Source organism: Megalops cyprinoides, chromosome 3 (assembly GCF_013368585.1).
Source record: "Megalops cyprinoides isolate fMegCyp1 chromosome 3, fMegCyp1.pri, whole genome shotgun sequence".
In the NCBI taxonomy this organism is placed as follows: domain Eukaryota; kingdom Metazoa; phylum Chordata; class Actinopteri; order Elopiformes; family Megalopidae; genus Megalops; species Megalops cyprinoides.
The window spans coordinates 30,124,870-30,151,417 of record NC_050585.1 but is presented as its reverse complement, the minus strand read 5'-3'; the positions used below and the strand labels follow the sequence as shown (position 1 = coordinate 30,151,417).

Genomic DNA, 26,548 nt, shown 5'->3' with positions numbered 1-26,548 from the left:
CGCGTCGAGTAATGAATGCCGTGCTCTGTGGTGGAACGTTTGAGGTCGATACCGGTGGATTTCCTCGGATCCATACTGCAGGGGTCAAGGACGGTCCTCACACCTGACATTTGCAGCTGGTGAAGTGGGGGGGGGGGGGTCGGGGGGGCCACCTGATCCGGCGTGGAATGAAAGTCAACAGCTCACTTCAAAGAGCTGGGGTCATTGATCGGCTGTTTAGATTTCCGTTAGTGTTGTGATTGCGTTGAGTGCTTGGGACGACACTGGTTGTGAGACTGAGAAATATGCATGTAACAAGACAGGCTCGATCTAGGAAGTAATGCAGCTCTTCGCAGTATGGAAATAGGCATTTCACATTATGCTTTAATGCATTATACCAATCCTTTTCCAAGCTGCAGTGATTGGCATGCGAAGAGAAATCTCATTTAAAGCAGCTCTGTAGACTTGTTTGGCATTCATTAGCATCTTCATAGATAAAGATAAATCTGTCTTCCCATTTAAACTGAAGGAAGTAGCAAGAACAGGAGCTATAGTAACCACAACATGCATGGATTCTGTTGACCCTGAGTTATCCCTGTGTGCTTAAAAATAGCTTTAAGTCATTCTCAGACCATTGTGTTTCTGTCAACATTCTCAACAATTACTATGCAGGGTTTAGATTTAGGTGTAAAGGGTACATAGGGAGTAGCCGTAGGCTGTGGATAGAAAGGAACCCTCGTCACATGTTTTGGAGATCTTAGCCTCCGTCGCAGACTCCACCCTCTCCACAGGGGAGCTTTTACCCCCAAATCTAAAGAGAGTCGGGGCAGTTTTCCCCTCCCTGCAACCCTCACGCCATGTGGGTCCACAGTTAAACGGCAAAGTGAGTTCTCTTATTCCCCCTGCATCTGCATGTGGTTGATTGATGGTCAGCTTACACAATGTAATTACACTTGGCAGACCCGCAGGAAAGATGTTTGTTTTACATGAACGATAAAGAGAACACACCCAGTGATGGGGAAAAAGCATGTTCCTCTGACATTTCTAATCCCTTTTTTTCTGGGCAGTGGGAGACGCTGGCCTGGGTTTTTGACACATTTCTCTGTGGAGGGGTGATTCCAGAAACACCAGAGGTGGACTTGGTCTCCTTTCCTGCTCAGATTTGAGAAGAATTCCTCCCCTGACACTCCAGTCAGTAGTTGCATTGCATTATTTATTTGCTTATTTGCTTCATGTCTTTACTCAGGACCACATGTGTTGGTTTTATTTTGCACGTTGTTCATTTGTAGAACTGGGTCCTCACTGAAGGAAATCACATTAAGCATGAGAAACAGCAGTGCTCAACTGAATCCACTGGTTACCACAGACCACCATATCACCGTAGATCTCTGTTTACCTTGTGATGAAGCTAGTGGCTCGTTAGTTAATCCCCTCTGTGTGTTATTTAGAGTGAATGCATCATCAGTTTTTTTTTTTTTTTTTTATTTGCATGGTATGTTCTCACCCGACTTTAGTCCATCAAAGGAAGTCCTGAGCTGATCATTCGCAGCTGTGCTCTCTCCTTGCAGCTGCCTTTTAACATTAAATGTAATTTCAATTCAAAAACACGGATGCTTTTGAAATGCACCCCTTGAAAATAGCACTGAAATGGCCTCAGTCTAAAAAGGATCATCTTTTCTCCTATGTAGGAAATGTGTTTCCTCATGGATCTTCTCTACTGCTTGTGTCTGAATATTTCTTGCCCAGACCTCCTGCAGTAAGCCCCCCCCCCCCCCCCCCCAAAAAAAAAGAAAGCCATGGCTTTGAAGACACACAGAGATGATGATGAAGCCTCTCCTTCCACTGAAATGTTCCTAATGGCACTGTTTGGCACTGTTTAGTACGTGCATTGCACTGCAGTGGCAGCCAAGAGCGGGCTCCTTAATTTGCTAGCGCTGTGGCCGTTAGCAGAAACCTGGAAAGGGGCTGCACCATGGGGCCCCAGCAACCCCCCCCACCTCAGCCGATAAACGACTCTTGCCGACAGCCGCCCAGTGTTCCTCAGAGAGTTAATCTCCCAGTGTTATCTCATTACGAGAGGGTTTGAAACCGCAGTGTCGATTGGGTGACAAAATGTACATGGGGTGGACCAGACTCTTCGGGAGCTTGGCAGATCGCTGCCTACAGGGCCATGTAAGTGCTGTGGCAAGGTCTGAGGAGAAGAGTACTGGACTAGCCGTGATATGTGGAATCCCGGCATTTAGTGCACATGTTTGGAGCTCCCTCCCTCCTTTCCTCCCTCCAGCAGGAACCAACAGTCCAACCTCCTTTCACACTTATATGTTGACTGGCCATGTTTGTCTAGTTGCCTACTGCTCTCATTCACAGTGCAGTTGCCACTGGATATCAGTGAAGGTGGTTTAGGCGCCTAGCACCTCAGGATTCCTTTTTCAGATCAGATGGCATCCTTTACATTACATTAGAAGAATTTAGCAGGCACTCTTACCCAGAGCGACTTAACATAGGTTACAATTTTTACATGTTATCCATTTATACAGCTGCATATCTACTGAGGCAATTGTGCGATAAATACCTTGCCCAAGGGTAGAGCAGCAGTGCCCCAGCGGGGATTTGAACCAGCAGCCTTTCAGTTACAAGCCCTGCTCCTTATCATTGTGCTACGTTGCTGCCCTCCATAGGACACATCCGTCGTCAGGTTGTGCCCACCTCTTGAGAGGGTGAGTAGGAAACAGTAGTGGACAGAGGTGATTTGGCTGTGCTTTTTTTGCGGGCCTTTTCAGCACCCACCAGCAGCCGGTCTGCACACCTGTGGGCTCTGCCATTTTCAGCCTCATTTTCCTCCAGTGAGGCCTGGACCGAGCTGCAGATCTGAGCGCTACGGTGGCCTGGATGCAATCAGCTTCCTGCACTCTGTGATAAGGTCACATTTAAATGTGAGGGGGGGTTTAAAATGCTGTCCTTCAGTCTATGTGACTGTGTCTGAAAGCGGTGGGCAATAGGGGTTTAGCTTTTGCCCCACCCCCCACCCTCACCCCTGCCTCCGTAAAACCATCCGCCTGCTTCGCATCTCCTGTTGCTCTGCTGCTCTTCTGATCGTCTGGCCGGGCATCAGCTATTACCCGGCTCCTCTTGATAGGAGCCGCGGATGCTGGAGCTCATCCAATCAATAAGAGAGGGAGAACCAGCTGCTCCTTGGTCGTTCCTCCTCCCCTCTCAGGCCTCTCAGGTCCCGCAACACGGCTGGCCCCTCGCTGCGTCGTGACTCTCTTCAGCGGGATCGGTCAGTCCGCTGCCCATTTCTCCACAGTCAGACAAGCTTCTGTCTGCAGTCATAACAGTCTCTCTGCCTTCGTAGCTGCAAAGATCACGTCTCCGCAGCTGCTGGTGAGATGCCGCTGCCTCAAAGCAGCTCCTTGGGAAGAACCTGAAATCTTGTGCTTTATTCGTCAGCAGTTTTTTTTTTTGTCTGTCTCTTAGGGTGCCATGGTTTATCAAAAAACAAACTGCATCCTGATAAAACGCTGTAAATGTATTTCAAAGAGGTTTGAAGTTTTATTGATTCCCACATTAAGTTTTGTAGGCACTTCTTGTGTTGGTATTCAGTTGCAGCAGTTTTTTTTTTTGTAGGACTTCTGTACACATGTACGTGTTCAGACATCTTTTCATGCTTATCTTTTTTTTTGTAGGCCGCCTTTCACGGCCTGTGTGTTCGTTCTTTTTCCCATTGTACGCCGCTGAAAGATTCGGAGCTGTTTTGATACATTTCAGCTGAGTGAACGCAGCACAGACGGGCTTTGAAGTCCCCTCGACAGCACAGGTGTGGTTGAAGCTTCACAGAGAGAGAGAGGGCCGGTGTCATTTCCATTTCAAAAAGACAGCATGAAATCAGAAGCCATCCAGATCAATACCTGTAAATAAAAGCAAGTTTGTTCTCATCGCGTGCTTTATGTGCATCAATAGCATGGGAATAAAACTGGTAAGAAACAGGTTGAGAGTTAACTAAGACAGGCCCAATAAGTAGAGTCAATAAAAAGGGAAGCAGAACCTAATGCATTCACGGAGCCCTCTTTAATTTTTGATGATTTTATACAGCGTTTGCTTATTTATGTATATGTGCATGCATTTATTCATACCCAGGTTGTTTGACACAGCAACGGAATGATAAAATAATTTCACCCAGACTATCTTTTAAGTGTGAAATCGAACCAAACATGCATAATCGTTTTTTTCCAGGAAGTATATGAGTCTGTGTGCAGAGCTAGTCTTGTCTGGTCCCTCACTGAGGTCCGTATCTCTTTGCCTTTCTGTCTCTGTCCACAGATTTCGACCCAAGCCTCGGCATGATGACAGGAATCGCGCCCATGAACCCCATGATGCCCGGGCTGGGCATGGTGCCACCGCCCATCTCGCAGGACATGCCAATCGTCAAGGAGATCATCCACTGCAAGAGCTGCACGCTTTTCCCTCCCAACCCAAGTAAGTCTGCCCTTTTTTAATGTATTTAGCACTATTTCGTGCTAACCCAGAGAACCCGGGGTCTCACACTTGCTCTTTTTTCTGTGCACTTTGTACTTCTATTTTGGGAGGCAGTGTAGCAAAGTGGTAGGGAGCAGGGCTCATAATTGAAATGTTGCTGGTTCGATTCCCCACTGCGGCACTGCTGTTGTACCCTTGGGAAATGTACTTAACCCACAACTGCCTCCGTAAATATCCAGCTGTATGAGTGAATAACATGTAAAAACTGTAACCTATGTAAGTTGCTCTGGATAAGAGCGTCTGCTAAATTAGAGCGTCTGCTTACAAAATAATGCTCATTTTGACACATCAATCAGTGTCTATCCTCCTCAGCCCCTCATTTTAATCGATGGCACCTTTCCTAAAAAGCACTCGAACTGTCGGAAGAGAAGGCCGTGTAGACTTTTTCTTAAAGAGCTGCACCACCCTCCCTTGGGCACTACAGGGGGGACTATTGACTTGACATTACGATTTCGAAGCGTCCTAGACTCCAGAACAAAAGCTGAGTACATGCCAAGTGCATGGGGGAGGGGAGGTGCTGGCAGGGTCCATTTCACAGATGCAGGCGACTGCAGAGAGCAAGGGGTTAAGCGCCTACCGAGTCCCAGAAAGGACTCGGTGAGCACGTACGTGCGGGAGCGCACGTCCGACATCACAGCGCACCGGGTGAGGTCCAGGCGTCCATAGTCACGCGCTGTCAGCCGAGGTGTCCTAGGTCCTCGTTCTAATCTCCGGTGCTGCTGACAGCAGAGCGGGCTTTGACCAGGCTTTTTTTCGAACACAGTGGCCTTGCATAGCGCCAGCACAGACGGCATCTGTTGAGTGCTGATGAAACGTGGGCAAAAGGAGCTGAAGGCCTGCAGGGTCCTGAATGCTCCTCTCCCTCAGCATGTTTAGTGTGGCTCCCTTGCTGTGAGGTCAAGATGAGCTGTCATTTGCACACCCGGTACACAGAACACGGCAACAGTTATTTTTCCGAGGCCATCTATCAATAGTCTTCTCTTAGATATGACAGCAATCTTTCAGTACCTTATTTTCAGTCAGTCTCCACTCCAATCCCACCTGAGGTCCTTAATTAAATGAAAGGGAAGAATCATTACCTGTAGTACAGAGTAAGTACTGGAATATCCTTTTGCTCTTTGTGACTATATCAAGGGCATGCAGCATTTCACCGACAAGTACTTGAGCAGATGGAGGGAGATGGAACTTCATGCAGCTTTTGCTTTAATGGACACTCAAGGTCTTTTGCTCTTCACTCATGATGGTGTTCAGGGAAAAAAAAACAGCCCTTGAAAAAAATGATCCCATAAGAAAAATGGTAGCCTAAAAGAATTTGCACAGATTCCAGAAAACTCGGGGTCACTTTTGCAAAAATAAGAGCTTAATCGATTCTAAAATGGAACAGACCTGTTTTGTCTCCCAAGACTGCGTGTGCTTGGCGCGACACCACTAAAGGGATGAGGTGAGGTTCACCTAAGGCAAGGAGGCTCCACCGTGAGCACTGCATCCACAAGTGTGGTCAGGCCTAATGCGCCCTGGGGCATTTAATGATGCGTTCACTCTAAACAACACACAGATAAAAGCAAACAGGCAATCATGTAGGTACATCTCATATAACGATAATTATATGGCCATTTCATTTTTTCATCTCATGACCCATCTGATCTCCATCTGAGCCTTCACCCAAGTCCCTCCCATCACAGTGCTGCCTCTCCCAATTTCCTCCGTAGCTCTGCCCGCACACATTCTGCCACTCCCTAATCCCTTCCCGCCCTGCCGCTGCCCTTTCTTAATCCCCTTCCCCTCCCCAAATCCCTCTCTCCCCACACCCATCTAGGCAGACGATATAGGGCGACTGAGAGAGAGCAGAAGGTTGGGGGGTGGCTGCTGTCAGTGTGCAGCTGGCGATGGGGGTAGATTTTATATTGCGATCTGTGTAGCTGCACCCATCCTTCATCAAGAGCTTTTCTAAAAGCTCTGAGCTATTCCCCCATGGACCTCGGCTTCGCTGTCATTAGGGCAGGGTGCTCACGGACCAGAGCGTCGCCGCTCTGAACTGGAGCAGCTCCACCGCACCCTCCAGTCCCCCTCCCCAGTTTCCTCCATTGACTCTCTCACATCCGCCTCCTGCTCTCTTCTCTCCGTTCATCTTAAGTTGTCACTTTTCCATCTCTCACGAGAGCCAAAGCCCCTCGAAGGAGAGGCGTCTTTAAAGAGAAGCCTCTATGTGGTTACTTATTTTGCGGAATGAAAAGCTGTCACCCGCCGCCTTTGAAATGCCGCTCAATTACACGAACAGGGGGAGATTGCGCCAGTCGCAGTTTCTTCACAGTTTTTTAATCAAGTGTGACCGTTCAGGGACAATAGCATCTACTCTAGCTAATTTGGCCCCCATGGGATTTTCAAGCGTAGCCATGGAGAAGTTAGGTGGCAGGCGGGCTCTGTGGGACAGAACTGGGCTTCTTTTGCCTCGTTAAGCCTCCAGATGCTGATCTGGGGAGAGTTTTAAAACATCCGCCTGACAACAGGCTGATCTACCCTCCACCGGTCTTAACTTTGCTGCTAATGAGATTTGGAGGTGGTCAGGGTGCGACCCTGGGCGCTGGGCTCAGAGCCTCCCTCATTCTGCTCGCAGACTGCATGAGAGTGAGGCTGATGGCATGCGGCTTCTGTCTCCCACCCTGTCCTGCTGCCCCTTGGCTACCCAGCTAGACTCGTAATGCCTCCTTAATTGATTATTTCTCTGGGCCACTCCCTGGTACCTCAGCGGTGGGTCGTCCCGGCGGCCCCTCCTGACTCGAGAGCAGAGCCTGTACTCTTAATTAACTCAGCCAGCGGATTATGCCCCGCCTTTTGTTCTCTTCCCTCCGGGGGTTAATAAACAGACTTTCGACTTCCACCGTGGCATTTTGAAGGTTGCCCGGGGAGCACCGACCAGGTGTTGAGACGTCGCGGCCTTTCCTTTGCCGAGTCCCGCCTAGCCATGGCGGATGGGGAAGGGGGTGGGGGGTTGTGATATGCGAGGCGCATATGGTGCGCATCACGGAGTGTCAGACCCGCAGCCTGCCCTAGCACAGACTACCCGAAAATGACCTTTTACATCCGCGGCGTCTCCCTCTTCTAGCCCGCAGTCAGGTGAGCGGCTGTCACGGCGCATCATTGTTCAGCCCCCCCCCCCTCTGCGAGGGAGACCTCATCTGGCCCGCACTTCCCAGAGCAAAAAAAAAAAAAAATTCTCCCTTTCAGTCTCCACTTTTTACTGACAGGGCCTGTGCTGTCTTTTCGTCAGACACGGTAGACCTGTGTGTGGATGAGTCTGGAAATCCCTCAGCTAAAGGAAGACTGGGTTGTAAATGTTCTGTGAGTGAGATGGGGGGTAGGTGGGTTGCTCTCTGTGAATCTACAGACTCCAAAAGATCACCAAAAAAAAGGCTGTCGCAGCTCCCTGAATGGAGACAGACTTCAGAAGGAAAAGGGCTCATCGAAAGGGTTGCCTTCGCCCGCGTTTGGAGAGACGCCACACAGATTGCGCAGGCCCCGGGGGACTGGGCTTTGTAGCCATCGCTGATCACAAGAAGGATCACAAGGTGTGTTAGGATGGAGGAGAGGCATCTCTGCTTATCAGCGGAGGAGCAGCACTTGTCAGACCTCCGTGGCAGCGCCTCGCAGATGGGTCTGACGGCAGAGCTTAGTTGTTATTCCAGTGCTGGAGTCTGAAAGGGGAAAGGGCTCATTTTTAAAAGAGTGAGGGAGACCAGGCTGAGAGGTAGGGTTTGCAGCGTACGCCCCCTGCCCAGGCTGAACTGGGTGCCTACTCAACCTCCGGATGCATTAGCGTGGCTACCGCCGTTGTGCAAATCACACAGGGCCAAATTATTACCTGAGAGTCTCAGTGTAAGCCAGTATTAGCCAGTCCTCCCCCCACCTTCTCAATCATGGGCTTGGCTTCTCTCTCTCTCAGCCTCTCCCTGGAGCCTTCCTCCTTTTCCCAGCCTGTTCTCTCAGTTTGCCTCTCACTCCCTCACTCATTCGCTTAGCCACCCCACCAGCCCACATTTCTCTCTCCTGTCACCTGTTCTTTCTACCTTGTTTTTAATTTCCAGTTTCAGTTTGTTTTGTGCTCACGTTACATGCATGCATTTGTGCTTTCAAAGCATATGCATATCAAACAGAAGAAGTAATGGTGACACAATATCACAAGGATACAATAACCAGAACTAAACAATTAAATAAGAGAGTCAGTGAATTGAATTGAATTTTAATTAAAAGGAACGCCGTAAATGTACATGTTCTAAAACAAGCAGTTCATACAGAAAGACTGTTCTGTGTGAGGTGCAAGTGATCACAGCAAACAAGCTTGTCAGAGCTGCACAGCTCGAGTCCTCTCCAAGAAGGATGGGCAATATGTCTTTGTCCAGTAGGACAGGGAATTTGTGTGTTCTTTTTAGGAAGCGATGATTCGCAGCTCTGCCTTGACCTCGTGAAGACTGCAGTGTGAGCTCATTCTGTCCTCTCGGGGTAATAAGGTTTCTCCGCGTTACCAGTCTCTGTTGCCCATGTGTGCTCACCGAGTCTATAGTTTGTCAAAATTTATCTTTGCTTCACATCCCTCACTGTTGACAAGAATCTGCCAGTGCGGTGTCTTTTTAGAGCACGACAAAACTTTGTTTGCCACTATATCTCTCTTTCATTTTTTCTTTCTCTCTGTCTCTCGTTCTGTCTCTTTCTCACTGTCGCTTATGCATTCACTGATTCACTTATTCACTTGCTCACTCCAGCACAGTTATCTGGACATTAGGTAGCTGTATTGCCTGTGAAGCTGTGACATCTTCTGCAGTGCACTAAGTCTGCTGAGATTTCATTTAAATACATGACACACCAAAGAGTGCAAAACCTCTACCTCCACCAACAGTACAACACCGGTGACCCATGATTCCATAGTCCAAAATCCAGTGCTCCAAACATCACACCCACTTGCTGCTGTCCTCTCAGTGCTGCTGCTGTCACCCCCACGGCATGATCATCGTCACCTCGGCTCCGGCATGTCTCTCACATCTGCCAATCCAGCGTGCCAGGGGCAGGGACAGACACGTCGCATGTAACGCCACGCTAATTTGAGCTCATTAACGTAGGTGTTGTTGACGCTTCTGCCGGATTTTTAAATGTCTGGAGCCTACAAGCAGGCTGCAGTGTACCATCCTGGGTCCTTGTGTTCTCTACTCAGCACACAAAGTCCTCCGAAAAACATGTTCTCCTGTCTGGAAAAATGTGGTTGACTTCAAAGATTTGGCATATCATTTTGGACTCTCTGCCTGTGTTTTTATTGTATTTCGAAAAACATCCAGTTAAAGCAGAAAGATATGCCTGGCATGAAGACACACTTAGGATTTCCACTTGGTTACCTTTTGGTAAAAGTATCCAGTAACTTTCAGTAGTAGAGTAGAGAATAGAGTGTGGCTGCAAAAATTACACCACTGTAGATTTGAAGTGGCATGTCCACTTATATTAAACATGTCAAACGACCGTCACAGATTTGGGCAGGTCATTTATTCGGGGATCTGAAGGGCATGGCGTTGGCATTTTGAAAATGGGGGCTGGAGTGCAGGGTGGGGGGGAGGGTGCTGGAAGGATCTGTTGTTTTAACGGAGTGCGGATGGAGCTCTCTCTCTGCCCTCCAGCACTGTTATAACAAGGCTGGCTGTTTGTTATGTCAGGCGTGGCCCTGAGCCCTGGGCTTTTATGTGGGCAGCGGACTCATCCTTAAAAGTATCAGCGCAATAAACAGGAATTAAGCTAATCCGGGGCATGATGGATGGCGTGCGTTAGCTGGCCAGCGGGCGACGGGGGTCGGGGGGGTCGGGGGGGTCGGGGGTATTGTAGGAGAGCATACTAATTCTGGAGCCAGCTCTGTTGTCCCGCGCTGTCACAGCCTTTGAATGTTATTGTTGGGCCGCCTCATTTGTCGTGACCTAGCGTAACGCACCGGCCCTGTCCACCCTGATTACCTCTGTGCGGGGGTCAGAGTGAATTAAACCGGACAAGAGTGATGCACACCGAGGATCGGAGGGGAACGTGGTCTTGTCACTCACATTAGCACTTGCTGTTTATAGCTGTCTGTCACAAGGCTAGAATTAAGCTTTTGTTCGGAGGAAAGGTGATGACGGCAGCTATGTTTAGAAGTGCGGGTGGGCTGTTATGACAAGCCAGACATGCAGCGAATGTGTCAACCCATTGATTTAGTTTTGGTCCAGAAAGACTCATTAACTTGCTTTTTTTTCCCCTTGTGGAATGAGATTTGACATTTTTGGAGGTTAACGTGGTGATCCTGTACCGCCTAAAAGTATGTGATTTATTCAAAGCATTGAAACGTTGACTAACAAGTTTTTCCCCCATCCCAAATAAGACACTGTTACTGGAACAGTTCGGATTGTGAATATGTATGAAACCGTCTTTGGATGCCCCCTCTCATTCGCAGGTGTGTTTTGAAGTGTTGGCACAGCCTGAAGGATTTGCATGCAATGGGATGCTTTTTTTGTTTTTGTTGGCTTTTCGCCTGTGATTTTTTTCCCTCCTTTGTTTCGGTAAATGATTTTTGCACGAAGCCATTTGTCATCATGCGGATTGATTCGTTCTCTATCCTCAAACTGCCTGAAATCATTAAGTATGCAGGAAGCCTTTGAGCAAGTTAGCATCAACAGGATAAATATTTCAACAGATATGTTTGTGATTTTTAACCACAAATATGGGAGCTTGAGGAAAAAAACTCAACTGAGTTTAAAAATAGCTTAGGGTGGTTTTAACTTCTAATCTGATTTTTGTCTCTCTAACATAATGAAACAGTCAGTGACTGAGTATATCTCCAGGCCCTTTCACACATACAGGGGATAAATGGGGTGTCTTCATGTCTCTGCCTGCAGGCTGTGCTTATTTCAATCTGTGGCTCCTCGAATGCCCTTTTACTTATGGATAAACGGTACATTAGTGTGCCGTGTTTCATAATTAGTTAGCTTTGCAAGAGCTGGTTCCAATGGGCAGGTCTGCATATGTTGCTTGCACTTGTTTTGGGTTTTTGGGGGGGTTTTTTAGTTTCTTTTTGTTTTGTTTTCTGTATTGTAAGGCATCCAAAATTTATTTTCAGCATTCAGTTTGTCTGAAGACGGAGAGGCCCTGCGCAGGTGGCTCATAAGGGAAATGGATTGTTTAGTGGGGTCACTACAGCTAAAAGGGCACATTCTCTGAGGTTAAGAATGATGTTTACTCCCTGCCACCAGACAGCATCCTCAAAAAGCGCAGCGCTGTGAGAATGTCACGTATGGCTACAGTGTTGCGGCAACGTTGTGAGCGCATTATCGCAAGCATGCTTGGCTACTGTGGGTGACCCTTAAGCACTTTTACCCTTCTGCAGACCTGCCTCCCCCTGCCACCAGAGAGCGACCCCCTGGCTGCAAGACAGTGTTCGTGGGAGGCCTGCCGGAGAACGCCACCGAGCAGCTGATTGTGGAGGTGTTTGAGCAGTGCGGCGAGATCAGCGCCATCCGAAAGAGCAAGAAGAACTTCTGCCACATCCGCTTTGCAGAGGAGTGCACCGTTGACAAGGCCCTCTTCCTGTCCGGTGGGTATCCCAGCAGCACCTCCCCCACTTCCCCCCAGACTTTGAATGGTGAGTGAAGAAGAGTTGGTGAGGTTCACAAGTGAAGCTGCCAGACCTGGTGTGTAGGACTGTACTGTGGCTGCAGGTTTTTAGCTAGAGGCCAACTCCACAGGTCACAAAGGAGACACTTGGGTGAGTAATGCATTTGTTTAATGCAGCTATCAAGCAGAACAAGGGAATTAAATCACAAGTAGGCACAGGAAATCCACCCTGTCACATGATGCACTGTGCCTCTTTCCTAACTATCGTTTCCCAGCAGCAGCAAATCCACATGTTAAATGGCGCTATTGTTTGCAAACCATGTGACATATATCCATGCATCTCCTTGCGAGTTGAAAACGGTGGCGGCTCAGATCGTGCAGTTTGCATTATTTACTGTTTTCTCCTTGGTAGGGAGCGTCCCTCGTGTGCAACTGGAGCAATGCCTCGTGACAGGCTTGTGCAGCCTGTGAATAAAAGTGCATCGTTTTGCATGTGGAGCGCGCTATAAAATATTTAATGACGAACGGGAGCAATAAGGCAGAAAACAGGCCAGAGTAATCTCTAATTTCCGTCTGCAGGGCCACACAATCTTAACTGCTGCAGAGTTCTGTGGCCGCCCCCCTCCTCACACATGGTGCTCCTTCAATAGCAAAAAGGCCCCCAGTGGGCCTCCGTCATAATTAGGCAGAGGAAGCACACACGCCTTTAACGGACGCCTCCAATTGATTGAGGAAATTGCGTATTTTGCCAATCGGGCAAAGCAATCGCTCCCTTTTCACAAGCAGTTTGCTAAGCATGACGGACTGATGCATAACTGAGCAACAAAAATGAGCCAACGAAGAGAAAACCAAAGCCAAAAAAAATAAGGGGGCAGGGGGTTTCATCTTAGCAGTCTTTTGGCTTTCCCTCCCTTCGGCGAACTTCCTCTGGCAGCAGTGTCATTTCATTCCTCGAACAGCCTCTCTCTTTTCTCTCAAAGCAAAAGCATCAGGGCTGTGATGCGGGAGTGACAGATTAAAGACCACAAGATTTGGGCGAACAGCGATAAACAGACTCCTGGATGGACAGATCATTTTCCCACATGGATGAGTCTTGAGCATAGAGCTGCAGGTTTATGATAATGAGTGATGCACAGCGTGAGGAGAGCTTTGACAGGCCCGCTGTAATGAAACGTATCACATTCCCTTCACGCAGCTCCAGGTCGTTTATATGTGCAATATCTCTCTGTTTTCCAAATTACGCCGCTCTCGGTGGACTTCTCGTATTTTCAAGCACGCGTGCATTTGTCGGTTTAAGAAGTGCTCCGAAAAGAATATTGTGATTTTCGCACGAGACCAAACCCGCAAGTGGAAAACTAGGAAATTGGATGTGTGCGTATTGGGCCAGCAAAGAAAGGCTGCATAGTGGAACATCAGAACTTCATGGTAAGTAGGTCAGTCGTTGCATTCCAGTAACAGATTAACTACTGAGAAATCATGGCGAAAGCGTTGCCTCAGAAAGTGCAGGTGTAATCCCTTAGCGGAATCCCAGCCGTATCAAGCATTAAAGCCCTGGCTGTTGCCTTTGATGTTATATGGGGAGATTGCGTCAGCTGCCTAATTTATCCTGAGCGGCTATCTGACCCTTTCACCCCTTTCTTTTCCCCTGCCCGTCCTCATCCCGGTCCACCTTCGGCTGCTCCTCCTCAGGCTATCGGATCAGGCTGGGCTCCAGCACCGATAAGAAGGACACGGGCCGGCTGCACGTGGACTTCGCCCAGGCGCGGGACGACCTGTACGAGTGGGAGTGCCGGCAGCGCATGCTGGCCCGCGAGGAGCGGCACCGGCGCCGCATCGAGGAGGACCTCCTGAGGCCGCCCTCCCCACCGCCCATTGTCCACTACTCGGAGCACGAGTGCGGCCTTCTGGGAGACAAGATCAAAGGTGGGTACAACGCTGTAGCAGTGCGGTGCCCCAACCCCAATCTCAGGTTGGAGGCAGCCATTGCATTCTTGAGATACACACTGAGACTGAATTATTCCTGTAGATACCCATCTAAAATGTAAGCTGCATAAGTCACCGTGGGTAAGACAGTTTGCTGGGTTCATGAATAATGAGCAGTAATGTAATGGGATGGCCCCCATTCTCTGTCAATTCACCGCCGCTGACTTGAGTTGTCCTAACTTATAATAAATGCAGGGTTAGTTTTCCGCTTTTCCATTTCAAGACAGGTCCCAGAAGGCACCTGGGATACATTTTCCTTCAGATTCGCTCACTAGTTGCGGTTCCCCTGAATGAAGGCGACAGTGCTACTCTTCCTGCTTCTCTCCCCCGCCACATTCTGCTGACTTTAACAAACATGCCCTCCGAAAGCCACGTTAAAAGTGTTCTGAAAAATTCATGCGCTCGGAAGCCTTTGATGAGGAGCAACCCCGTGTCACTGTGCAGCCCCCCTGTCTCGATTTTGCAGGCCGAGGCGCGAGAAAGGGGAGCACCGTCTTCCTCAGCAGCATGCGACCCCTTTTTACAGCTACCTTTATAAATAAATAAATAAATGAAAAACCCTCACCGTCACACACTTCCAGCAGCAGTGCCATTTTAATGAGTTTGCAAATGAATAGCTGCTCCTCCATGGTAACTGCTGAGCGGGTAAAACCGAATAATAACACCAGTGGCTTGAGTGCAGTTAGATGTTTGACTGACCTCTCATCTCAAGATTCTTTTTGGTGGGCTGAGCAAGGCGTAAGGCCCGCTGCAAAGAGGAAAGCGGGGCAGAACTCTGCAAACACGTCAGCGTGAAGCCACCGCCAGCGTTATTGAAATATTAGCTGCTGTATACATAAATTCAACATGAAGCTCGGGGTTCGCAGCCCAAGTAAACTGAATAATCTGGGCAAAGTCTATACACTGTAGCATTTTGACATGAAATCCATTACATGATTGAACGCTATTGATAATAGGTAATGGTATCTATTAATGAAAATCCAAAGGATAACATGTTGTGCTCTCCGCGAGGGCTGTGCTATCTTTGCGGCGCGGAAAACTAAATCATGCAGTGCACCCCCGGCCGGGCCCCAGGGATTTATGTTTATGACACATTGATTCAATATCTGAGCAGTGATGGATTACTGAAGCAAATAATTTGACAGACCTGTGGCTTTCAGTGGTCAGGTGCACGGTAAATAAATCAAACGCCCCGTGGCTCTAATCTCGGGCAGTCCTTCAGCGCGCGGCGTCGCATGATAGCGGACGCAAACACCTTGATGCGCTCCCTCGCTGCCGCCCCGCATTTTAATAAAAATGCTAAGTGAGAAAATGGCTCCTTTGCAAGCGGGCTGATAAACACGGCGGCGGCCGGCGGGCCCGCCCGCGGGGGGCCATTGTGCGCGCGGCTGAAAGGCTCGCTGGCGCGTGACGGCCTCCATGTCGACACGCGCGGGAGAGAAAAGGCGAGGGCCGCTGTCGCTAACAATCGACAGTCGGGCGACACCGTTCCTCGCCACCGCTACCTTACCTGCCCGCGGCCCTGACCGGAAGGCGGCCGACGGATAACAGCCAGGCACAAAAGGAGGTCGGGGGGACGCGGGCGCCGGCGTGGAAGCGTCGAGCAAAAAGGTCCGCCCCCCAGAGGAGAGGCGAGATAGCCACCTTTTTCGGGCCTGAGGCAGAGGCCGATGAAATTCCCCCGCAGTTGGGCTGTGGCAGCGGGGTCCGGAGCGCTCTCTGTGACGCTAAAGCACGGAGACAGAATCCTAATGCCCTTCATCAGGGTGACATTCAATACCCTGAGCTTTATCCCCCCTCCGCAGCTGCAGCTCGCACGGCCAGGAAACCAGGTCTTTGTTGTAGTCACTGAAAAGGACTTGGAAGGCAGCTCAGTCCCAGCTCAGATAGAAATAACCAGGCCCTTTGAAATCGCCGCGCACCTGCAAGCGGTTTATATACTCTGTGTCACCATGGAGGACAGTGGCAAAGTCAGGCATTTCTGTTCAACATACAGAATTCTTTCTGTCTACAGCGCTCGTTGATTGATAGCCCTGTTGTTTCTAGGTGTCATGAACGATATCCATCTCTTTGCCAGCTTGCCTCAGTTTTTCCCATAACCCATCTGGCTACTGACTGGTTTCGGCATCAGTTTTTGATTTTCTTGGATAAAACCTAGGCCTCCGATGAAATTTTCTCTATAATCGTGGGACGTCTCCCTTACTCCTACGTGGTTGGCGGCGTCATCCTGTCCCCCCAACACCCACCCCCCCTTGGCTCCGCAGATGACTCCCTGTTCCCTGAGGCCATCCGTGTCCTGTTGACCTGGGTGGAGCGGGGTGAGGTCAACCGCCGCAATGCCAACAACTTCTACTCCATGATCCAGTCCTCCAACAGCCACATCCGCCGGCTGATGAATGAGAAGGCCGCCCACGAGAAGGAGATGGAGGAGGCCAAGGAGAAATTCAAGAATGCCCTGGCTGGGATCCTGGTGCAATGTGAGTAACTGCCACGTGCCTTCCACCTAGCCTCACTCCCCACACCGCCCCCTTCAGGACACCAGCGGGGAATACAAAGAGTGGGAGAACACAATTGTGCGTCCTTCGGGAGTTTTGAGTAAAAGGACACGCTCATCCATCCTTTATGTGTTCTCAGATAACATGTTCATACATCTCTCATAATTGAAGACTATTGCACCGCATATGAAAGTCCACATTCCCCAGGTAACATATAACAGTGATCCATTCTTTCACACAAAGACACTCCTACACTGAGACACCAGGATGGTGCCACATGGCTGAGTGGATTAGAACAATGCGCCCATGGGAGCGCTCCCCGCAGGAGCACACTCTGTGCGGAGAAGCGGCATTTAGGACCGTGATAGCAGCTTAATATCACTCCAGCCAAGCGTCCGTCCAGAGAGGGTGTCATCGTTATGGAGAGGCCATCAGCGTACGCAGCACCTTCCACTTTTGAATGCTGCAGTTCCTCTCAGTGGGGTATACGCTGCAGCAAATAACAGTGCTTTGGAAATCAAGGCCAATCCTCACAGCCGAGGGGGAGTGACTGTACAAGGGTAAAGCAAGAGACCCGCGTTGTGAGGAGTGAGCCTCAGGCATTTGGCTGTCACCGCCCCCAAGGGTGGCAGTGTCTAGCAGAGGTGATCCTTGCACTTACTTGCGCCCCACGCTGTCAGCGCTAAGTTGCCTTGACAACCCTACCTTGGGACCAGACAGGTCCAGCTAAGTCGACCACTTTCCCCAGTCTCTCCAGCTGGTCTTTATGGGTTCCCTCCCCTCACTAGTGCCCTCTGCTGTCGCACCTGTGGCTTTTTTTCACAGCGCCCTTTTAGTCCCTGCCAATGAACTAAAACACGTCTTAACATTTTGACATTTCTTGTATTTCATACCCCCCCCTTATAAAGATGCAGCTCAGGGAGAAACAGGGGAAATCCTTATTCCTGTTATACCTGTTCAACCTGCACTTCTCAAGTACACAACAAATATTGTAAAACGGAATTGTATTAAATAATCACTTGCACGCACATCAGTTCACAACACACAATTTAGGTGCATATTTTTTGCTTGAACCTTTACACGGTATCTTGTTTCCATGTTAAATTGGTATGCATATATCAGGTGTGCATTCTAACATTAAGGTGAGGAAGTTTGTGTCGGGGGAAATAAAGGTAAGTCCTTCAAAAGTCTCTGACAGTCTTGGCCTGAAATGCACTAATTGCAACACAGGTAGAGTATTTGCACCACACTGGTAAATGGACATCAGTCAACTGTGACTGATGACTGCAGAGATGCAGCGGCGGGTTTAACACAACGCCACTAACAGCATGTGAAGCGCCAGCACATGTAAGTGAAGGCATCCCGCGTACGGCGGTGTGTGTGCACGTCTATCCCTCTGGCCTAATTATACACTGGGCGGCCGACCTGGCGGAGAAAATCTGACAGTCGAATCAAAGTAAGTAAATGCAGCGAATGAAGAAAACCACACCGAGCCGATTTCAGAAATGAGTGACGTGAAGTCGTTTAAGAGGCAGCAAGGGAAGGGGGGGGGGGTGACGTGACACACCTCTGACAGACAGCATCGTGCCAGAGCTCCAGCCACGCTTCCTCTCTTTCCAGGCCCGCTCCAGGGGATTGAGGTACCCTGCCTCTTTGTCTAATTAATTGGGTATGGACAGATTCTGAGGGAGCGGGAGATCCTGTCAGCGGGGCTTAGAGGAGAAGGGGGCCGAATCGCTAAAGCGGGCTGGAACACACTGACAGACCCCCCCCCCCCAGTCCAGCAGTGTAGGCACAGTGGCGTTTCCTCAGGCAAATCCTCTGAAAGGGCATCAGCCTCTGTCACAGTGATCCGGGCACATGCTTATTTCTATTCATGAATTTGCATTTTCCTTGCAGTCCCCCCCTAACAAATGCCACCGCCGAGCAGCGAGCCCCGCAGGCAAGTTTACTAACATGGCATACGCAGTACGTGGTGTTTGGCCCAGTATAGATTGGATCCGATAGGCTTGTTTGTCAGCATACCTTGTCTTAAAATGCGGGGTGCAGCAGGTTTCCTTTCGTTTCCTCTTGCTGGACGAGTTTGTGCGCTACATTTTTTAGGATTTCAGGACCAACTAGTTTTTGTGGGATTGATAATGATTGCTAATTTAAACGCATTTTGTCCAGTAATGGGAATCTCGGCCAAGAGAATTGACTAAAGAATCTGTCCCTGAATGAATTTCTCTCTCTTCAGACAAGCCAATCGATCTTATTGGGCTTGTGGCATGAATTAATTTTTCCTTATTTAGGGCACATTTGTATGCCACCACAACATCTCAGATGGATTCATCTCAGACTGTGCTGTATTAAACCACATGAAATTATCCTGTGCTCATGGAATTAGGAATAATTTTAATCAATAATAAGTAGGCCAATGTCTTTGCAAAAAAAAAAAACACTCTGGATTAAAGGGGGGGGGGAAAGCATCAGTTATAAATTGGGACGCATATTTTAATCAGCTCCCCCCAGGCCATCCATCTTATAATTCTGCCAATTGTAATGATGGTGCCTGTGAATAAGAGACCACATGAAAAACAATGCTACAATCATATCTAAGTGGCTCTTGCGGGTTCTGGACTCAGTCCAAAAAACGGTCAGAACTGTGTGGCGGCATGCTCCAGGGTCTCAGGCTTTGTCTTACAAGCAGACCTGTGTGCGCGTGTGTGTGTGTGTGTGTGTGTGTGTGTGTGTGTGTGCGTGCGTGCGTGCGTGCGTGCTGGTGTGCACATGCGCACAACATACAACAGGTGTAGCCCGATGTTCTGGCTGTCAGCTTTCTGACACAAGGCAAGAGCGCCATCCCTGCTCTCTCTCTCTCTCATGCACATACACACACACACGCACACACACGCACACACAGCCTCACACTCTTGGCCCCTCCTCCGCCTTCCACATCGATCATTTCCATCAAATTAAAGGGTGCTGAAGCAGCTATCGATCCGAACATGAGCCTCTCACCTCAGCGTCGCCCAGCCTTCAACAGGAGACGGCATGCCTTTTTTCAACTCCTGCCTCCCCCAGGTTAAGAGCAGTGATGCAGGCTCTCTCCTCCTGCCCCACACAGGGAAACAGCCATGCTAAAGAAGTGAAATAAAACCATTCTCTTTAATATGGGGAACAGTGTTCATCCTGTGTGTTACAGTCACAAAACCCTGAGCCTGACATTTTAGTGTAAACTAGATTTTGAGGCATGTTTGCCTCCAGAATTAAGAGCGTCATGCCCTCCAATGAGTTAAAACTTCCAGCTCTGGCAAAGTGTAATGAACTGTATAACTCTGAAAGTTAATCATGCTGTAAACAACTAGCTATAAACTGATATGGTCACAAACCCCCAGACTGACATTTTAAAGTACACTTTGTGGCATTTTCCACTCGGCATCAAAAACATCATGCCCTCCAATGAGTCAAAACGTCTAGGCTGAAGTAAACTGGATCAAATAGTAAACTGTATACTTAAAATGAGTCATACTATAAGCAGCTGGCTGTAGAATGGCATCCTCCATGTCATGGCCAGTGATGAGAGAGCAGACTGTGACAAATGGCCGTTTTTCCCATCCGGCCCGTTAACATATTTGCTGTGAACTGGGGACGTCAACCCACCATGGTGTGTGAGTGCAGGCACACTAGCACATCCGTCTCCGTGTGTTAGTGTAGGTGGACATGTATGCTTGCGTGTGGGTGCATTCATGCAATGGTGACATGATGGCTCTGTCTGCACTAGAGTTTTTTTTTTTTTTTCACATCCCACACCAGCTGTTCTCACAGCGCACCGCATTCCTGCTAAATTAGATTTTTATAGAATTAATTTTCACATTTTCACAGGGAAACAAAAGGTGGAGGGCTTCCTGCAGATTGAGAGCCCTGGTGCCTCTTGTAGCAAGTAGAATAAAAAGAGCCCTCTGAGCCACTGCTCCGGCTTTGTGTGGGTATGACTAATTAATGTTTTATTCAGTAGGGAATATTCCCACACAGAGGTGTTAGCGATGGTGTTTAGACACAAACTGAATAAATGTTCTTGTGTAATGCATCCGAGACCTAAGTGACCTGTCGACACTGGGGTTGCTGGTGAGGTTACAGGTAAATCTGAGTTGAGCGATGTCTGTATCAAATGATGCATATATCAAAAATTCAGTTAAGCCTTAACATGGTCAGGGTTTTATGTTGCGATTACCCTACCCCTCGGTGTACCTTGCCCCAGGCTAGGACCGTTCTCTCTCATTTCAATCTCCATCATGACACTCAACATGGCCAAAAGAAGGAGAGTGGAAGTGGGCGTTTATCAGAATGCGTTTGATTTCACACACCTCCCAGAAGTAATCAGTGCAACAGAAAAGGCCTTTGCTCTTTTTTCTCATAATTTGTGACTGTGAAAATGTTTACAAAATGGAAGGGGGGGTAAGATATAGAAATTATATTACATGACTGGTGGTTCCAGTATCATTATGTATGGAATGAAGTTTACCTTAACTGTGTCAGGATGCACAGCACACTTTACCTTTCAGCATTTGCCTGGGGGGCAGGGTATTATGCTGCATTGGGCTCTGACGATAGAAATTTCAGCTGTGCAGTGGAATGCTTTTCAGGGGCCATGTGCATTGCTTAACATCAATGCATTGATTTATTCAAGTGAGAAAATGTCCCATGTTTAGATTTCAAGAGTATTATCACCAAACTACATTGAAATGCTATTCCTTGCTGCCAGCTTCACCTGAATAAAAAAGAATGTGAGCATGTAACAGCAGTAATAAATAGACAAACTGCCTATCAGTAGCGTATTTACTGTTATGTAGCCGGGCAATAGGATTATCATTTCATTTCCTTCAGTTTCTATGTTTTATCAGTTTTTTAAGAAGACTTGCTGATGTACATTTGTAGATAGCATGCATGTAAAGGAAGAAAACTGCAATTTGTAAGCACTACTCTGATGATTTGACCTTCACTGCCACTGTAATAGATCCAGCATCAGTATACCTGCAGAAATTCAGCTAAAATGCAAGTCACCATTTTGAAGAGGCTAAGCTGAACAAGGAACTGTGTACCTACAGCTGAATGTGGCCTCTGAGAATAAGCCATAAAAATGAGGGGAGAGAAAGAGAGGGGGGACTGAATTACTTTAGAAAAAAAGAACTCTCTGCCATTAGTTTTAGAAAGTCCTACCTACCCACACATGGGCACAATTCTTTATGGTATCCTGCAAGGAGTAATGGTTTTGGCTGTTCTGTGCTATGCACTGCTGAGATGGGTCGATCATGGCGCAAAAGATACGTGCAGCTGCCTGTCAGAGGTGTGTTAGACACTGGGAATTACCACTGCATGAAATTAGCGGCTTACAACAGTGCCCACGCTCTGGCCAGCTGTGTGACGCAGAATCAAGGCATCTCTGGGAAAGAGCTACACAGAGATTTGTCTTTTTCTTTTTTTTACACTTTGGGATGCTATCGCACTCGATTTATTTTTGAGTTGAAAACTGTTTGTGTAAAAATTGTGATTCATGCTTTCGGGTTTAGATAGATTGATGTGTTTCTGGAGAGCTAGTATTAAAGCATTGTCATAATAGATAAATCTGATCTAATTCATCTTGTAGATTGTAATGAGCTCCACCAACTACTGATAAAATGTTCAATTACATAGGCCATGGGGAAAAAAACGAAGCCTTTGATAATTGCATTCCAAACACCTGAATTTCAAAGAAGCTGTGAAGTCTCACAGAAATTAAAGGGGTAAGATCAGAGCAAAATGCTTTTTCAGGTGTGTGTGGTAGAATCTGATTGCTTTCCATATAAATCGCTTGCTTAGATCCCCTCAAATCCCTTCAGTCCCCCGGGCCTGGGGTTGTCTTGACAGAAGCTGGCGATAGCATTCCCAAGAAGTTAAATAAAAGACAAAAGATGTGTAAAAAAAAAAAAAAAAAAGTGTCCTGACATGACCTGCTCTTAGTCCCAGAGAAAGTTGCTACACTCTCACAGACTGGCAGGTATCATCATGTTCATGTCTTGGCCTGTCATGGTAAGCTGTCTGGTTCACATGATAGTTTGCAGCGCCATCCGGTGTTTTAGGATGGCTGTCGCCTCGAGGCGGGACGAGGGACCCCCTTCCCCCCGTCTCGCGTTCGACGCCGACCCCCCTGCCACCAAAAACACGGGCATTGCGCTGTAGCGGAGAGAAGCGTGACTGCCTTCCTGCCTGATTCCACTTTTTTACTCCTCTGCTCCTTCCCACTCGCCACGTCTCTCCCCTGGACGGTACAAACTGGGCCCCCGCGTCCCCCCGCCACAGTTGAGCAGATTGTGTCTGTATTCCACGCTGCTTCCAAACAAAAGGCATGGGACCATTTCTCCAAAGCCCAGCGCAAGAACCTGGACGTGTGGCGCAAGCAAGCAGAGGTGGGTCTCCTTCCGGCCGCTCTCCCAGTTCTTTTCCGTTCGGCGCAGTGAAGCGTCTTGCTCCGTGCGTCATTCCGTTTTGTTCTGCTGCCACACTCCCCAACTAACCTGCCCCTCCATGACCCCCCTCCCCCCCTCCACCCTCCCACCTGTGTCCTCTGAAGTCCCTCACCTCTCCTCACAGCAGAACATTGATTTGCAGTTGAGCAGGGAATTTGCTAAGCGCTCACAGAAGCTCAGTCAATATGCAGGTAGTAATCAGCTGGGACTGCATGTACTTTCTGCCCAGGCCACATGCTGCTGTTGAAGGTAATTCAGCAGAAGGAGTTCCAGTTCTCATTGGGTTCTCAAAGGTGCTGGTAGAAAAGGTAACAGCTGACAGTGTTCTGAGAGATTGTCAGTTCACTCCATGTCCTGCCCATATCTGTGCAGTGGTTGACATGCAGTTTACCATTTAGCATTCCTGCTGTATTGGGCCCAATAAGTACAAGCTGACTGCTTAAAATGTGTACTGTCATGTTTCATCTCAACTTAGGGTCATCAATCTTGAGAGGGAATTGGGTTCATTGAATGGGTGTCTGATAACTGTCCTTATTAGTTGGTTATATTTCTTTCATTATTCATCACTGACACCGTGAGCTCATTTATTTTTGGTCAAGGGCATTGAATGTCTTTTTATAGCTATCAGTGAGTATAATTGGCAACAAACCTCTCTGGGCTTTGCTGGGTAAATATGATCTTTTCAATTTAATTAACTGCTTAATCTCTATTTTATACACAGATAAAGAACCGTTTTATCTGGGTCGTCCGGTTGTGAGTGTTTATATCAGTTAAGGGCACGAGAATCTCAAGATTGTGTAGCAACTGTAGCAAGTGTAACAGGTTGGGTACAAAGCTACTAACAGTGAAACCTGGTTATGTCCTTGCTCATATGGACCAAAACCTCATCCTTCGTACTCAAATGGATCCGACACAAGGCATTATTGGGCACTGGGGGGGGGGGGGGGGACTTAAGGTTTGAATATGTGTTTGAAATACTGTAAGTACCATACCTGAATCAATTTCAGCATTATGTTCTATGTCTATGTCTATGTCTATATTGAAGCATTAACTACTAGTTACATGTCTCAGTAAATCAAGGCTCCTGACTGTCTGCCTAGGACCAGCTGTAGAGTACCAGCTAGACTGTTTTATTTGTATTGGATTTGTATAGACTACAAGGATGCTTAGAGATGTTTGCCTTCGAGAATCCCTGACTCTGCAGCTGTTGTGAATGTCCGTGTTTATCGTAGGTGTTGGAGGGAGAGGATGTGATGTTCCTGTGTGACTGTCATTATGGCCCAGGAACACTGCAAATGCAAACACATCCACTTCAACCTTTGCTTTAAGTGGGTCATCAAATTTTTTAAATTCAAATTAGATTGATTCACTGAGTCATTCTTACTTACATTTTGGAAGAGTCTCATAATCAGGGGCTTACATGAACTTTTGGTAAATGTAAATATTTATTATACAGTTACAGTTACATATGAGTACACATGTATACAGTACATATGATCAGCCCTTCCTGAGCAAGTTTCTGTGTTTTTATGAATCTCATTAATTTCATCTTAATTCTGTGGGCACAGGAGAGAGGTACCATCACTGTGACTTGTAATCAGACCTGGCCCTGAATGAACAAGTAGAAGCCACTTACAGAGCTCATTACTGCAGCAACAGTATAATAGTCATTACTGAATATTAAGTACTGGCCTACATCTACCCTGGTGAAAAGTGCATATCTTTTAGCCCACTGAGGCTGTAACAACAGATATGCCTGTCATGGGATCAAGTGTTGCACCAATCTACGCTAAGCCAGCAGCTGTACACCTCTGTACCCTACCTAGAGTAGAGTTTCAACCAAAGCCTTGACTCACTGTGTCTATTAAAGGTTGCGTGGCACTTATCACAAAGAGCAGTCTTGAGTGATGGACCAAGACCAAGCATTTGCATGGTCAAAAAAATCCTCCCTCCTAGAACATGCCATGCTGTTGTGGTGGCTCCTCCACCGTGTGCAGACTAGCAGTTCAAGTCATTTCCTCTCTAGGATGATGTGGAGGAGCTACCTGACTGGAGGGCTGCTGTGAGTACGCTCGGTGCAAGGGCTTCACAGCTCCTCATGCCTCTGATGCAAAGGTGAGGGGAGGGGCTCCAAAACTCCTTCTTCTTGCACGGGGGAAAAATATACAGCATACACTAAACCCCTGGAAAGAAAATGGCTGTTGAGCATGCCTTTCATCTTATTGTTGCAGTAGTTACCAGGGGATTTTTTTAAAGTAATTCAACCTGTAGCTTTTAGCGCCCACAGGACTGCTCTTGCTGTGCTAGTTGGATAGCAGTTTTTTTTTTTTCCATTGAATGGTTTGTGCAGAAATCTCTCTCCTAGTAGACTGCCTGAGCAATACCCCCTTGTAATAGCAAGTTTACACTAAAACTTCTGCTGTCCATGGATTTTGAAGCACTCCACATTCAGTAGTTGAGTGTAGGCTCATTGTGGGGTTTTGCAGTAAAGAAGGTACACACTTTGTGATTTGGCTTTCACATCACATAATTGCACTATACTCTTGCCAAGGCATATATACTTAGGTGTAGGGCCGGATTGAAAAATTCGAAGCGTCGTTCATTGAATTGGCATTTGATTGTGAAATTAAGCATTCGATTATTAGGATGGGTGCTCAGTTGCAGTTTTAAGGTTATTGCTACTGTAATACAAGAAATTTAGATGTTAAAGGGGCCTACTTTTTATTATCATTTAACATAAACAATTTTGCCAATAAACTGTGGAGCGCCAAGTGTAACAGACCTTTCTTCGTAGACAGAATGCCTTCTGTGCTATGAAACGCATTACGTAACCATGTAACACCGTAACACGTTTTGTCCACGAAAAACACAAACACGTTAGCATTGTGTCCATTAAATATTTAAAAGAGCGTGTACTTTAGTGCACAGAAAACAAAACGGACGATTCCTGTCGTGCACTGATTTGACCGTTGTGCTTTTTGTGGACAAAAAGAAACTCATTTTGTAGACAGAAGTAATTCTGTCCATGTAATAGATGTCCTAGGCTAGTATTTATGCTTTTGTGGCACGAAATGCAGAATGCGCTATACTATCATTATTCCGTGCCATCGAATGTTCATTTTGTCCACTTAACTGTTTTGCTGTATTACTGAAAGTATGATGTGCACAAAAGGGATTTAGCACAATATATTCCATGACTCCACAGTTACAGAAGGCATTCCGTCCACGAAAGCAAAGGCTGCTTGAACTTTCGTAGACATCAGTGTTTTGCTTAAGTACAAAATTAATTATGTTCATAGGCTATATGAAGGTATGATGTGCACGAAAGAGCTTTGGTCCCATACGTTCCGTGAGTCAACAGTTTATGGAATGAATTATGTGTCATGAAATCGCACAGGAATAATTCCGTACACTAAAGCAAATGCTGGTTGAACTTTTGTAGACAGAACTGTTTGGTCC

At 47.6% G+C, this 26,548-nt stretch overlaps 1 protein-coding gene across 5 annotated transcripts in view; it reads left to right on the top strand.

The window, feature by feature from the left end:
• LOC118775440 (ecto-NOX disulfide-thiol exchanger 2-like) overlaps positions 1 to 26,548 on the top strand; it is a 170,702-nt gene that overhangs the window by 130,157 nt on the left and 13,997 nt on the right. For all 5 annotated transcript variants that reach the window (XM_036525357.1, XM_036525360.1, XM_036525358.1 and 2 more), the window contains 5 exons: positions 4,300 to 4,455; positions 11,900 to 12,106; positions 13,816 to 14,049; positions 16,374 to 16,586; positions 22,923 to 23,029. In XM_036525357.1, coding sequence (XP_036381250.1) covers positions 4,300 to 4,455; positions 11,900 to 12,106; positions 13,816 to 14,049; positions 16,374 to 16,586; positions 22,923 to 23,029 — 917 coding nt within the window. The remainder of the gene's footprint in view (positions 1 to 4,299; positions 4,456 to 11,899; positions 12,107 to 13,815; positions 14,050 to 16,373; positions 16,587 to 22,922; positions 23,030 to 26,548) is intronic.